Genomic DNA, 14803 nt, shown 5'->3' on the forward strand with positions numbered 1-14803 from the left:
GGTCGTGAAGCACAAGTCTGGGTCGTGAAAGCCGTGCTTCACGACCCTTGGCTTCACGACCCAGGGTGAAGCTCTTCACCTTGGGTCGTGAACACTGACGAGACCCAATAAATTTCATATCTCAAAACAAATTTTCTAACAATACGTGGTTTTTTTGTTGGATTTGTTGCAGAGGAATAATTTGTAGACTCGTGGTTAATTGTTAGCCAAAAAATGAGAGGATGGAAGGTTGAGAAAAAAAAGATTTTTTGTGAAAATAAGGAATGAAATAAGATCTAAGGTTGAGTCGGGAAAGATGAAAAAATTGAGTCGAGTGAGTTTTTTTATTTAATTAAATTATAAATTTTATTATATATAAAATTAAAATACACTAATAAAAAAATTAGTTTTTAAACAAATTTTAAACAAAGGATAAAAAAATAAATTACTGTTGTGAAAAAGTAAAAATTTACGGTAAAAAATAAAAATCTCAAACTCTTAAAATTATCACACTACACACTTTATAATATTTTTCTCTCAACTCAATTGTGTTTTTCTTCACAAATGAGAGATCTATTTATAGAAAATTTTTACAAATAATCCAAAAATAAAATACATCATTACCTACATCATCACACACTAATTTTCAATATTCAACACCTAATTTTACCTAATTTTCAACATTCAACATTCACATTTTCAACACAAATATTTAACACATTTTTAAATAATTTTTCAACACTCCCCCTTGTGATGATGATCATAATGATTGTATACATTACGTGTTTTTATACTGCCTCGTTAAAAACCTTACTAGGAAAAACCCATTGGGATAAAAACCATAGTAAGGGAAAAAGAGTGCAGTCACGTAAACTCCCCCTCATGTTGACACGAACAATTCTTCACAAATTTCGTAGATTGCGCATCCCAATATTATATATGTGCTTTCTGAATATTGTCGTAGGAAGTGCCTTTGTGAAGAGATCTGATGAGTTTTCACTTGATTGAATGTGACGAACATCAATACATTTATTCTTCTCAAGCTCCTTGGTGAATGCGAAGAACTTAGGAGGAATATGTTTAGTTCTGTCGCTTTTTATGTATCCTTCTTTCATTTGAGCAACACATGCAGCATTATCTTCATATAGTATCACAGGCTTCTCGTCGAATGATAATCCGCATGAGATTTGGATATGTTGAGTCATTGATTTTAACCACACACATTCACGGCTTGCTTCATGTAGTGCAATAATCTCGGCATGATTTGATGAAGTTGTTACAAGTGTTTGTTTCTGTGAACGCCAAGAAATTGCAGTGCCTCCACGAGTAAATACATATCCAGTTTGAGAACGTGCTTTGTGTGGATCAGATAAGTATCCAGCATCGGCATAACCAATTATACTTGGATTAGCATCTTTTGAATACAAAAGTCCCAAGTCTGTCGTTCCTCGTAGATAACGGAATATATGTTTAATTCCGTTCCAATGTCTCTTTGTTGGATATGTGCTAAATCTTGCCAATAAATTTACGGCAAAAGATATATCAGGCCTTGTACAATTTGTAAGATACATAAGGGCACCGATAGCACTTAGATATGGTACTTCTGGACCAAGAATATCTTCATCATCTTCACATGGACGGAATGGATCCTTTTCTATGTTTAATGATCTAACAACCATTGGAGTACTTAAAGGATTTGATTTGTCCATATTAAAACGTTTAAGGATCTTTTCTGTATAATTTGTCTGGTGAACAAATATTCCACATTCTTTTTGTTCAATTTGTAAACCCAGACAATACTTGGTTTTTCCAAGATCCTTCATTTCAAATTCTTCTTTCAAGTATGACACAACTTCTTGAATTTCCTTATTTGTTCCAATGATGTTTAAATCATCAACATATACAGCAATAATTACGCATCCGGATGTTGTTTTCTTAATGAAAACACAAGGGCATATTGAATTATTTACATATCCCTTTTTCATCAAGTGATCACTTAGCCTATTATACCACATTCTGCCGGATTGCTTCAACCCATATAATGATCTTAGTAATTTCACAGAATAACATTCTCTGGGTTTTGAACTTTGTGCTTCAGGCATCTTAAATCCTTCAGGGATTTTCATATATATATTACTATCAAGTGATCCATATAAGTAGGCTGTAACAACATCCATAAGACGCATTTCTAAATTTTCAGATACTGCCAAGCTAATCAAATACCGAAACGTAATTGCATCCATCACAGGAGAATACGTTTCTTCATAATCAATTCCAGGCCTTTGAGAAAAACCTTGTGCAACAAGTCGAGCTTTATATCTTACTATTTCATTTTTCTCATTTCGCTTTCGAATAAAAACCCATTTGTATCCAACAGGTTTTACACCTTCAGGTGTAAGGACTATAGGTCCAAAAACATTACGTTTATTTAGCGAATCCAATTCAACCTGGATGGCATCTTTCCATTTTATCCAATCCTGCCGATTTTTACATTCACCAAAAGATTTTGGTTCATGATCTTCATTATCATTTATGATGTCGATTGCCACATTATAAGAAAATATATCATCAATTTCTTCTATATCTTTTCGGTTCCATATTTTTCCAGTATTAATATAATTGATAGAGATTTCATGATTCTCGTCAGTTTGTGGTTCTGACAAAACATTTTCATCATCATGTGTTTCTTCAGGAACATCATTCTCTATTTTGTGATCATTATGTGTTTCTTCAGGAACATCATTCTCTATTTTGTGATCATTGTGTTTCTCTATGAATTTTCTTTTTCGAGGATTTTTATCCTTGGAACCAACTGGCCTTCCACGCTTCAGGCGTTTAATGACATCATGACTATCTTCAATTTGTTTCTTCGGAATTTCAATTCGAGCAGGGGCATTTGCAGCATGTATATATGATTTAGTTACCCCTTTTGTGTCTGCAAATGCATCTGGTATTTGATTTGCTATTCTTTGCAAGTGCACAATTTGCTGTACATCTTTTTCACATTGTTTTGTTCTTGGATCCAGATGTAACAATGATGATACATACCATGTAATTTCTTTTTCGGTATGTTTCTGTTCTCCCCCTAACATTGGGAAGATTTCCTCATTAAAATGACAATCAGCAAAACGTGCTGTGAACACGTCGCCTGTCTGTGGTTCAAGATATCGAATGATCGATGGACTATCATAACCAATATAAATTCCAATCTTTCTTTGAGGTCCCATTTTCTTTCGTTGAGGTGGTGCAATAGGCACATACACCATACATCCAAAAATTCTCAGATGAGAAATGTCTGGTTCTTTACCAAATGCAAGCTGCAATGGGGAGTATTTATGATATGCACTTGGTCTGATGCGAATTAATGAAGCAGCATGTAAAATTGCATGTCCCCATATAGAAATAGGGAGCTTTGTTTTCATAATCATTGGTCTAGCAATCATTTGCAGACGTTTAATCAATGATTCAGCCAATCCATTTTGAGTATGTACATGAGCAACAGGATGCTCAACAATGATTCCCATAGACATACAATAATCATTGAAAGTCTGGGAAGTAAATTCACCAGCATTATCAAGTCTAATTTTCTTGATTGTATAATCGGGAAATTGATTCCTCAATTTTATTATTTGAGCAAGTAATCTTGCAAATGCAACATTTCGAGTTGACAATAAACATACATGTGACCATCTGCTGGAGGCATCAATCAATACCATAAAGTATCTGAATGGTCCACATGGTGGATGGATTGGTCCACAAATATCACCCTGAATACGTTCAAGAAACATTGGTGATTCAGTTTGGATTTTGGCTGGTGATGGTCTTATAATAAGTTTTCCAAGAGAACATGCTTTACATTGAAACTTATTATTCTGAAAGATCTTCTGGTCTTTCAATGGATGACCATGTGTATTTTCTATAATTCTTCGCATCATTGTTGAACCAGGATGTCCTAATCGATCATGCCAATTGGTTAATATTGAAGAATTATCAATTACCATGTTTGATTCAATGGGACGTATATGTGTATAATGCAATCCAGTAGGGAGCATTGGTAGTTTTTCAATCACATATTTCTTTCCTGATTTATATGTGGTAAGACACATATATTTCTCATTCCCTTCATTCATTGTTTGAGTATCATACCCATGGGAATATATATCATTAAAACTCAACAAATTTCTTTTCGATTGTGGTGAATATAAAGCATCATTGATCAAAAATTTTGTACCATTAGGTAACAAAAATTGTGCTTTACCACATCCTTTAATCAAGTCTACAGGACCTGATATTGTATTCACCGTTGTTTTTGTTGGTTTTAGTTCCAAGAAATATCTTTTATCTCGGAGGATAGTGTGCGTTGTACCACTATCGGGTATGCAAACTTCAGCTTTGCTCATAGCATTTTCCATATTTGAACTTCAAAAAATATGCAATGAAAAAAAATTAATGACAATACATATTTAAATATAACACATATCATAATTGTACAATAAAACATTATCATATAAATACATGAAAAATAAATTATTGTACATTTATATTCTACCACTATATTGTTCATTTTCAGAGAAATCATTGAGAAAATCTGCAGCATCAATATTGTTCATTTCTATCCCACCAACATATTGATCATTTCCAGAGAAATCATTCATAAAATCAGCAGCATCAAAATGAGTTGAATCACTCAGACGGTCACTTCACTCAGTGAAGTTGGTTTCCTTTTCTTTCCCCTTTATTGATTCTTTATAAAGTTTGCAAAGATGCTCAGGGGCTCGACAAATACGAGACCAATGTCCTGGAGTGCCGCATCTGAAACAAGAACTTTCAAATCTTTTCGAGTGATTTTCATTAACACTTATGTTTTCTTGATGCCTTTTCTGTGGATGGTTTGGGACGTTATTTTGAGATGAGTTATAGAAATAACTATCTCGATTATTTTCAAAACCACGGCCGCGTCCACGACCACGACCACTTCCTCGTCCACGTCCACGACCTCGGCCAAAACCTTGTCTTTGAATGTGATTTTGGTTTCCAGGTTTAAATTCATTTTTACTTACAACATTTACTTCTGGAAATGCTGTTGATCCAGTGGGTCGGGACTGATGATTTCTCATTAATAGCTCGTTGTTCTTTTCCGCCACAAGAAGACAGGCGATGAGTTCAGAATATCTCGCAAATCCACGCACTCTATATTGTTGCTGTAGTGTTATATTTGATGCGTGAAACGTGGAAAATGTTTTTTCAAGCATTTCCGATTCTGTAACCTCATGTCCACAAAATTTTAACTGCGAGATTATTCTATACATCGCTGAATTGTAATCACTGACTTTTTTAAAGTCTTGGAATCTTAACATATTCCATTCATCACGGGCGGTCGGAAGTATAACTTCCCTTATATGTTCAAATCTCTCTTTTAATCCTTTCCACAGAGCCATGGGATCTTTTTCGATGAGATATTCACATTTTAAACCTTCATCAAGGTGTCGTCGTAAAAATATTATAGCTTTTGCTTTTTCTTGTGATGAAGATATACCATTTTCTTTAATGGTCTCGCTTAGACCCAATGACTCAAGATGCATTTCTACATCAAGAGTCCATGGCATATAGTTTTTCCCAGTAATATCAAGAGCGATGAATTCGAGCTTTGCCAAGTTTGCCATGGTGGTACTAAAAATTACGATGCATTTTATTAGTTAATGAATATTGCAATACAAAGTAATGGATAAACAACAAGTACAAGTATTCGTAAAAATAAAGAAAACACACGAGGAGGATATTCTCCGATAAATACAAGACTGGTGAGTATGATAACCAAAATAATTAAAAATAACCTCGTGAAAGCCATCTTCTTTTTTTCTTCGAAAATTTGATGAAGAATAATTTTTAGAGAAGAAGAGAAAGTTGGAGTGATTGAATGTATTTGTGAGATTGTATTTATAGAGCAAAAACTAGCCGTTTTGTTACCGTTTATTACCGTTGGTGTATAAGAAAATAAATGTATGTATTTGTATAATTTTATGGTAATAATATGGTGTATATAGTATTAGTCATATTTAAATAATTATGTATATCATATCACATTATTATAATTAGGTGTCATAAGTTATTTTGTTTAAAAAACCTTATAGGCTTTTATACTTGTCGTATCCCTTACCGGGAGTGTGGGATGTCGTCTTAACATCCTCCCAGGATTTATAACAAGTTTTTGAAAAAATTATTTTTATTATTTCTAACAATAACATTATATTATATATTACATATATAAACAATAAATAAATAACAGTAAAATAAATATTATTACTTTTGTTACCTTTTTCTTCTGTTCGGAGCTTGGAAAAATATGGAGGACTTTTAGAGCTTCGTGCTGATAACGTGTTGTGAAAAAGTAAAAATTTACGGTAAAAAAGTAAAAATCTCAAACTCTCAAAATTATCACACTACACACTTTATAATATTTTTCTCTCAACTCAATTGTGATTTTCTTCACAAATGAGAGATCTATTTATAGAAAATTTTTACAAATAATCCAAAAATAAAATACATCATTACCTACATCATCACACACTAATTTTCAATATTCAACACCTAATTTTACTTAATTTTCAACATTCAACATTCACATTTTCAACACAAATATTTAACACATTTTTAAATAATTTTTCAACAATTACATTCATTCTTTTTTTTTTTTTTAATAAACTCTTCCTACTCCTCTTTTCCTCATTTTCTCAATTGTTTCTTGGTGGACCGCTAGAATATCTCTCTGCTTGTCGACTCTCCCAGGAAGTCTCGATCCTCCGAATCGCAGCAGCGTGAGTTTCTATTGGCCTTGTTTTTTACATTTTGGTGGAATAATTTCCTCTCTGGTATTCTTAGAATTGAATTAATTGCGTTAATATGACTGATTTATTGAAACCCCCAATTTTACACGCTTTGGATTCCATTGCTTTTGTTATTCCGAGGTACTTTTTTGAATATTATCATTGTAAGCATAGATTTGGCTCAGATTTTTTGTAAAATTCGTGATTTTCGGGGATACAGGATTGAATCTGTAATTTTCCAACATGCCGGCGACAGCTGGGAGGGTTCGCATGCCGGCGAACAACCGGGTGCACAGCAGCGCCGCCTTACAGACCCACGGAATATGGCAGAGTGCGATTGGCTACGATCCGTACGCGCCGAATAAAGACGATAAGGACAAATCGTCTCAGAAGAGCTTGGTCCCAGAGCCTGAGGGTGAGAATGCGTATGCTAGTTTTCAGGGTTTACTTGCTCTTGCTCGTATCACCGGATCCAATGCTGATGAGGTTCGTGGTGCGTGCAAGAAGTGTGGTCGAGTAGGGCACTTGACGTTTCAGTGTAGGAATTTTTTGAGTGCTAAGGATGAAGGTGATAGAGAGGGGAAGGACCCTGCAATCCAAAACGCAGTCTTGACTGGTTTGGAGAATCTGAAGGGGGAGAGAGTGAAGGGAAGAGAAAAGCGTATTGTGGAGAGTGACGAGAGTAGCGATGAGAATGAAGACACTGAGACTTCGGATTCGGGCTACGATTCCGAGATCGAGAGGGCGATCGCCGAGAAATATGGTAAGAGATTTAGCGGAGGGAAGTCGAAAGCTAGTAAGAATAGCAAGAAGGACGCGAATGAATCTGATGAAGATAGGGATGGTAGAAAGAGGGGTAGGTCGAAGAAGAGAAGTGGCAAGAGCGGGCGTAGTGATTCTGCGGATGAGGAAGAAGTGAGACGAAAGAAGAGGAAGGAGAAGAGACGGAGAAGGGAGGAGGAGGAAGAACGCAGGCGAAGGAGGAGGAGGAAGAGCGGGAAGGAGAAAAGGAGTCACCGACTTTCCGATGATGATATTTCTGATGATACTGCCAAGCATCGACATAAGAGGAGGCGGGGATACTCAGTTTCTGACTCTGATGACAATGACTCGGATGATTCTCGAGTGGGAAGGGCCAAGAAGAGACCAGGGAAAAAGAGCAGGAACCATCATCGGGACGAGGAATAATTTCTGGGGCCTGGTTTTAATATTCTTTCGCGGTGAAAGAAAAATCCCATCTTGTGTTTAAAAAACCGTCTTTAAACTACTTGGTTGTTTCTTATGTGATTGCAGTTTTATTCAGTTCGTTGACATCATTTCTTGTGTTGTGGTTTTTCTTAAGTGTGTTGTGGATTATCGTGTTTGATTGTTGTTCTTGTTCTTGCTGTAATAATTTTAGTTTGTTCCAAATACGATAATTAGAACATATAAATTAAGATATGTAGTTAGTTTCCTATGAAAAAAAAAAATTAAGATATGTAGTTTAAATTAAAGAGAGAGTAGTCAACGTATAAAACTAAGGAAACTGAGTTAAATTATGCATCATCCATGACTGCAAGTCAATTTCCCCAAAGAAGAATCCAAACTACAAAAGCAAGTAACAACCACCAAAATTGATGCCATTTCTTCGAGGATACATCAGATGCTATACAATTATGATACTGTAACAGTTTGAACTAGATGGCTTAAGGTACATGATTGCATGAGTTCAGATCAATCAGCAACCTTAAAATTCTGAAGCCTCCAAATAAATTAACACGTGAACGGCATAATTTTGCGTTGCCAAAAACTCATCCTATGCAGCCAACAAGGGCGAAGAGAACATTTAAACTGGTTAAAACACAAATTTATCATTGTTTCCTCTTTCAATGCCACATAATATCATAAAGTCTTCATCATCAGGATTAAAAAGAGAGGCTGATAAGCTTACTGTCACAGAGCTTGGTACTACTGGGATTCAATCTGTTCTATGAGCTTTAGCAAGCTATAGGTCTCTGAATCTGGCCTGGCCCCTCCCAAGACCATTCTTTCAAGAAGGTTAGGCTCATAAATCTTGGCTTTTATATACACCTTAATCAGCGCATTGAAGACAAAAGTATACCTAGTGTAACCGGATTGCTTCAATTCTTCGAACAACTTTTCTACATTTTCTACATCACCATTCCCTGCAAAGATTTCCAGTATCGAAAAAGTAGTCTCGAGCCATGGAGTAGATCTTCTGACCTTTGAACTGATTCTGAAATCCATTCCTAATTCAAGAGTTCTCACTGCTTCTTTAATTAATCCTGCCTTCAAACAACCAAGTGCAAGGTGGCGAAATGTTATGGCATTTGGTTTGCATCCAGCTTTCTCCATGCCTTTATACACAGTAGTTGCTTTAGTAATTAGCCCATGTTTGCAGTAAACAGATATCATTGAATTAAACTGCTCGGTTGATTTTAACCCCTTGTGTGAAACCATGTCAAGCCATAGTTTCTCTGCTCGAGCAAGGTCTCCAATCTTGCCAAAAGCTTCTATAGCCAGCATAAAACTCTTCACCCTAACATGTGGTAGCTCTAGAATCTTGAACCACGTTCTATCTAGCTCCTTGTGCTTCCCCAAATATCCATATAATACCATAAGAATGTCTAGTGTTGACCAGTTAAGTCCAGTCATGGACTTTTCTACAGCATCTACATAAGCCTCACATACAGTGTACAGCTTCGCCACAGCATGTGCAACAGCCAACATACAGTAAGTTATCTCATTCGGTCCAACCATCATTCGCTTCATATTGCCAAATACCTTCAGCAAACCTTCAATATTGTGCTCATTGGCTTCTATTTTCAAAAGAATGTTATAAGTAGAGACATGGGGATCCACTTTATCAGCTTTCATCTGTACTAAAATTTTCGGAACTTCTTTCCTATAACTAGGAGAAGAATGAAGTATAATGAGGCGATTGAAAGCCAAGTAGGATATGGGATGACCCAACTCCCTCATCTTCTTCAAGTATTCCAATGAAAGTTTAACTAACCCTTTTTCCAAGCATCCAAGAACAAGATTGTTGTAAAGAAGCTCGTTTTTAAACTTGGATGGGATTTGGGCGAAGAGGGTCTCACCTTGTGATACTCCATGAAGCTTGGTCGTAAATTCTAATAAGTAGGAGTAATCTAGTTCTTTTGTCTTGTAAGGCTTCTCCCTTATAACCCACTCCATCACCTGAAAAGATATGCAAGCCGTCAAGCTTCTATTCTTGTTCAAGTATCTAAATTAAATTACTGCTCATAACTAAGAAAAACATTTTTAGTTTTGTTTTGAAGAAAAATAGAGTGAATGCAGGCACAAAAAAACGCTATGCATTAGCATTACAATGCTAGATTCGAACCAATGGGAGCATAATAAAATTAATAGTCAAGAGAACCAAAGTTTCAGAAAACTGCTACGACCTTACAGTAAAGATAACTTGATATTAGATAGAGGCAGTGGATGTACAACATTACAGTTTGACTTTTACATATACAAAACTTACTGAAGAACCCATTATTTTAAGTCAACATAAACATATTAAACGAAACGAACGCATTGAACACTTTTTCTCAAGTTGCAACTCTATGAAGCATTTCAACAAACACTTAGCAAAATCGAAGCGGATAGCTCACCTCCAAAGCTCGTTTATTAGATTTTAGCTTGCGCAAACGGTTGATGGTGTGGAAAACATCGCCCCTGTGTATCGGAAAACCATCGCCCATCCAACTTTGGAAGGCAGAGATGACGGATTCTCCTTTACGCAATTTCTCAATTCTACAGCTCAGGCTCTTTGTTCCTGCTTCTTTGTTATCCTTTTCAGATTCTGGAGCAATTGTAATAGCTTTCGATAAATTTATGGAGCCGAAGAAGAGATTCAAACCGAGATTTTGATGTAAGATAGAAAAAGGGAGGTCAAATGTTCGACGTATTGCTGTTGTGAATGCTATAATCATGCTTTGATTTGGAAGAGGAAATCAAACGCAGTTCTCTTGCTCAGGCGCCACGGGAACGGTTAGGCATGTTTAGCGGCCGGTTCGATCAGTAGCCGGATCAGAACCGACCTGTTAGGGGACAGAATTGGTTAGCTCGTACCGGTGCCGAAACCGACCCAAAACCCATTTTTAATGGATTGAATCAAATTTACAAAAACCGTTCAGGTTTCGGACTTATCGAATCCAAACTAGAACCGGATCCGGAATCACTTCAAAATTTAAAAATAAAAATAATAATAATAATAATTTTTTGTAGTCGAACAGCTAGGCCAAACTCTTTTTGCAATTTGGCCCTTAATTTGAGAACCAAATACAAATTTTTTTCCACTCACCCCAAATAATTATTTGATTATTTTCCAACATTTTTATCACAATAATTTCATTCTTCAAATTCTAGATTTCATTCCATTCAATTTGCTATTCGCGTCATCTTCAAATCGTAATTTGAATTTTATTGAATATTTTGATTACATTCTTGAAATTGACGATGTTCTAAAGAGTAAATTCATAACTTTATCTAGTTTTAAGGACAATTGCAAGATATGTCATAGCAGTTCAATATTCAAGTGTTGTTTTCGAATTAATATTTTCAACATGCGACATAATCATTGGCGAAAAAAGAACTAATTTAAAGTATAAAACTCATTGCATGCTAACATATCGATAAGATTGATTTACGGAAAAAAAAAAAAAAGATCGCCAGAGCGATAACGAATTTGCAAGCTAAGATTCGGAATATTCCAAATACATTTGAGTAAATCATGATGAATTTTAAATGTTTAACATTGATATCATTTTTGTATTTTTATTTATCATCTTGGGTGTTGTATTTTCTCAACTCAAAGTACTTAATAAAAATAAATTTTTTTCTATAACTTATTTTGCCTATTATCTTTTAAAAAAAAAAACTATGGAACCGAATAGAACAAGGACTGGTTCATCAACTACCGGTTTGGGTAATGGGTCAGATTGGAACCAAAACTGATCCGGAACAAGTTGAGGACCGGTTCGGACCGCTTTGTTGGATCCAGAACCTGTCGGAACCAGATTCGAGGCACCGATAAACATGCATAGTAACGGTAGTTTCTCAACTAAAATCATATTTTTTTAAGTAATTGTCGGTAAATTGTTTTAAATTTAATAATAAGTAATAACAAAGAGAAAACATAATTAAAGAGCACGAGAGAATTGCATTCATTTCAACCAAACATATGTTCATATATTGATAGAATCGGAAATAAGACACAAAATGATCGGGAAAATTGGGTTATCGGGAATCATTTCTAATTTAATTGAAAAGAAGAGAGAGATTATATTTTATTATTTTGCTCATATCAGTAAAAACTTAAACAATACTAATTAACCTACCTAATATAATATTAGGTTTAAAATTGTAAAGGTCAATGGATGATTCTTCAAAAAAGTCCTCATATTAAAATAGGTGTATAACGAGCCAACTTATGGCGTGAACTTTATTGATTCTAATATAAAAACTTTTTTTTATTTTAATAATATTTTATGTTTTTATACAATTACGAAATTTACTTTATCTGTTTATCCATGTAAGCAGCATATATAATGTAACGTCCCGAAAATTTGAAGGTCCACGTTAACCACATGCATTCAAATTATCAAATTTCTTATGTATTTTAATTAATTTATTTTAATTGTATTAATTAAGTGTGGTAGACATGTTTACATGTTTAAAATGTAGTTTCTACTAGAATGCATAAAAAACTGTATTTTAAAGGTTATTCGAGACACGATCGAGGAACGGAGACGAGGATTGTATAATGAAAAATATTTTTATTAAATAATTATTTTTAATTGTTTAATATATGGAATATTTTAAGGAGTATTTTCGAAAATAAGATATTTTGAGATGTTTTTACGCGTCGAGTCGTATTTTAAACCGACAATCAATCTTTGACAAAAATAGGGACTTTTTGGGGGCTCGGTTATTATTTTCGAAAAACATCCTAAACAAAATATTTTAAATATTATCTAATGGGCCCAATATACTAGGTTAATGAACCTAAGCTTTCACTATGTATTTTTATATCAAATAATCAAGCTTCCAAGCTCTTTTATTCTACACAAAACACACGTCCTTCACCCTAGAAAACTAGGACTCTCCCATCAGCACATAAACACACACACACACACATCCCACACATTTCAGGAGGAATTAACACAAGGTATGAAGAAATATTCAGCAAGCTTTTTCTCCCATCTCTCCGTTAACGTCTTTCGCATCGCAAATTGATTTTTGTGCGTAATATAAGCAAAGGCACGCCTTAATCTTTCTTCACTTATCTTTCACATCATATTATGTGTTTTGATACATGATTGCATGAAAAACATGATACACTTCTTTTATTTTCGTTTTTATAGCATAAACATGATAAAACTATAGTTTTCATCTTTTAAAACTCTTGCTTATGATGCACAAATGGGCTGCCATGGTATGGTTACTAGAAGGGATGTTTTTCCACATGTTTAAGGGTCCTTAGGTGCATGTTTAAAGGCTGAACAAGATAGGTTACCTTGATGAACGAAAATTGGGTTTCTATGGGCTAGGGTTTGCGTTTTTCATCCTAGGAGAGGGAGACTGCTAGCTGCTGTTTGGGACGTGTTAAAGGGTCCTAAGGGAGTCTATTCATGGTCCTAGAGGGGCTGTGCAAGGGCTGGAACGGGAAGACATAGGCTGCACATGCGTTTGGGGTCGCCTGAAGCATGAAAGGGAGCGAGTTTAGGGATGTGCTTGCATGGGCTGTATAGCTGGTCTAGGAAGGGTCTAAGGGGCTCAGTCAAGGTTCTATGAGGGTTAGCCAGGGTCTGGTTGGGTCGACTAAGGGCTAAGAATGAAAGGGCTTAAGGGTCGAGCAAGCTAGGGTTTAGGATACTAAGTGCAGAAAATTCTAGCAAGTTCTAGGCTTGTTCAAGGGTTGTAATTGGCTTGATTTTGGTTGTATAGGATATGGTTAGGTGTTAATAAGTTATGGTTCAATTTTGGTAAGATTTGGTTAAGTTTCGATTTAATTCGGGTTAAAACCGGGATGTACGTCTAAGGTTAAATACGAATTGAGAAATTAGTCGAGGAGCTTAAGTTCACGCCTAAGAAATATTTATAAGTGTATGTTAAGGTGTTATGTTAAGTTTGGATAGATTTGGGTTTCAGAACTAAGGTTAATTGGGAAAGTTTGGGTTTCTGGGGCAAAACGGTCATTTTACACCTGAAAAATGTTAGATGTCCTGGAAGTGCCCTGAATGCCGTAATAAATGTTAAAATTTTTATTTTAAATGTTTATGAAATCTTATGATGAAACGTTAATGCTAAAAGACATGTTGTATGCTTGGTTTAAAAGAAAAATGATTTATATGTGCATGAATTTTTATAAGTGATGGAAATACGAAAGGTTGAAGGAGGTGAATTAATTGTGACTAATACGATGATATGTAAGGCCAATGCTCAGTTGACGGGTGAGAGTGTCACTGATGTCCTCATCGCCCGGTACCGTGGTAATACGTAGATTGATTCATTGACCTATAGCTAATATGAAAGTCACTATGATGAAAAGAAAAACATTTAAGTCTATGCTTGTTCATGAAAGGCTATTTTGATTAAAAGTGTTTTCACTGTTACTTGTAAATGTATATGTATTACTTGATATCATGATTAAGGTTTACTGAGTCAATAGACTTATTAGGTGTGATCGATACAGGTGAACATGATTTTGATGGATGACTTGATGGTCGAACTAGCTGGACTGAAGGTGCACATAACTCGAGGATCGTCACTAGTTTTCCGCAAAATTACGGTTATGATTTAAAATTAATTTAAAGATTTTATGATTTTTATGCTTATGAGAGGATTTAAGATGCTTATACTTTATTTTGAAAAATACTAGTTTTAGGTTTGGTTGACGTTTACGACTTTATGTTTTGAATTGTGTTTTTGAGATTCTCAAATAATTAGTTGGTGAGTTTAATTTAAAT

At 35.0% G+C, this 14803-nt stretch overlaps 2 protein-coding genes across 2 annotated transcripts; one reads left to right on the top strand and one right to left on the bottom strand.

The window, feature by feature from the left end:
- The first annotated feature begins 6683 nt into the window (after positions 1 to 6683).
- On the top strand, positions 6684 to 8243 carry LOC140959026 (uncharacterized). Its single transcript, XM_073416726.1, has 2 exons — positions 6684 to 6794; positions 7024 to 8243. The coding sequence occupies exon 2, from the start codon at positions 7047 to 7049 to the stop codon at positions 7989 to 7991; it is 945 nt and encodes a 314-aa protein (XP_073272827.1). The 5' UTR covers positions 6684 to 6794; positions 7024 to 7046; the 3' UTR covers positions 7992 to 8243.
- A 158-nt stretch (positions 8244 to 8401) lies between these two features.
- LOC140959025 (pentatricopeptide repeat-containing protein At1g07590, mitochondrial) lies at positions 8402 to 10939 on the bottom strand. The gene is made up of 2 exons (XM_073416725.1): positions 10445 to 10939; positions 8402 to 10004 (listed from the first exon to the last, which is right to left on the bottom strand). The coding sequence occupies exons 1-2, from the start codon at positions 10763 to 10765 to the stop codon at positions 8751 to 8753; spliced, it is 1575 nt and encodes a 524-aa protein (XP_073272826.1). The 5' UTR covers positions 10766 to 10939; the 3' UTR covers positions 8402 to 8750.
- Between the last annotated feature and the right edge of the window lie 3864 nt (positions 10940 to 14803).

Source organism: Primulina huaijiensis, chromosome 15 (assembly GCF_012295235.1).
Source record: "Primulina huaijiensis isolate GDHJ02 chromosome 15, ASM1229523v2, whole genome shotgun sequence".
Taxonomy (NCBI): Eukaryota; Viridiplantae; Streptophyta; class Magnoliopsida; order Lamiales; family Gesneriaceae; genus Primulina; species Primulina huaijiensis.

Bases quoted from the DNA above. Each gene is read 5' to 3' on its own strand.
- LOC140959025 (XM_073416725.1), bottom strand. From the start codon at position 10,765: ATGATTATAGCATTCACAACAGCAATACGTCGAACATTTGACCTCCCT. The intron at 10,005-10,444 runs GTGAGCTATCCG...ATATCTTTTCAG, and splicing joins CTAATAAACGAGCTTTGGAG to GTGATGGAGTGGGTTATAAG.
- LOC140959026 (XM_073416726.1), top strand. From the start codon at position 7,047: ATGCCGGCGACAGCTGGGAGGGTTCGCATGCCGGCGAACAACCGGGTG.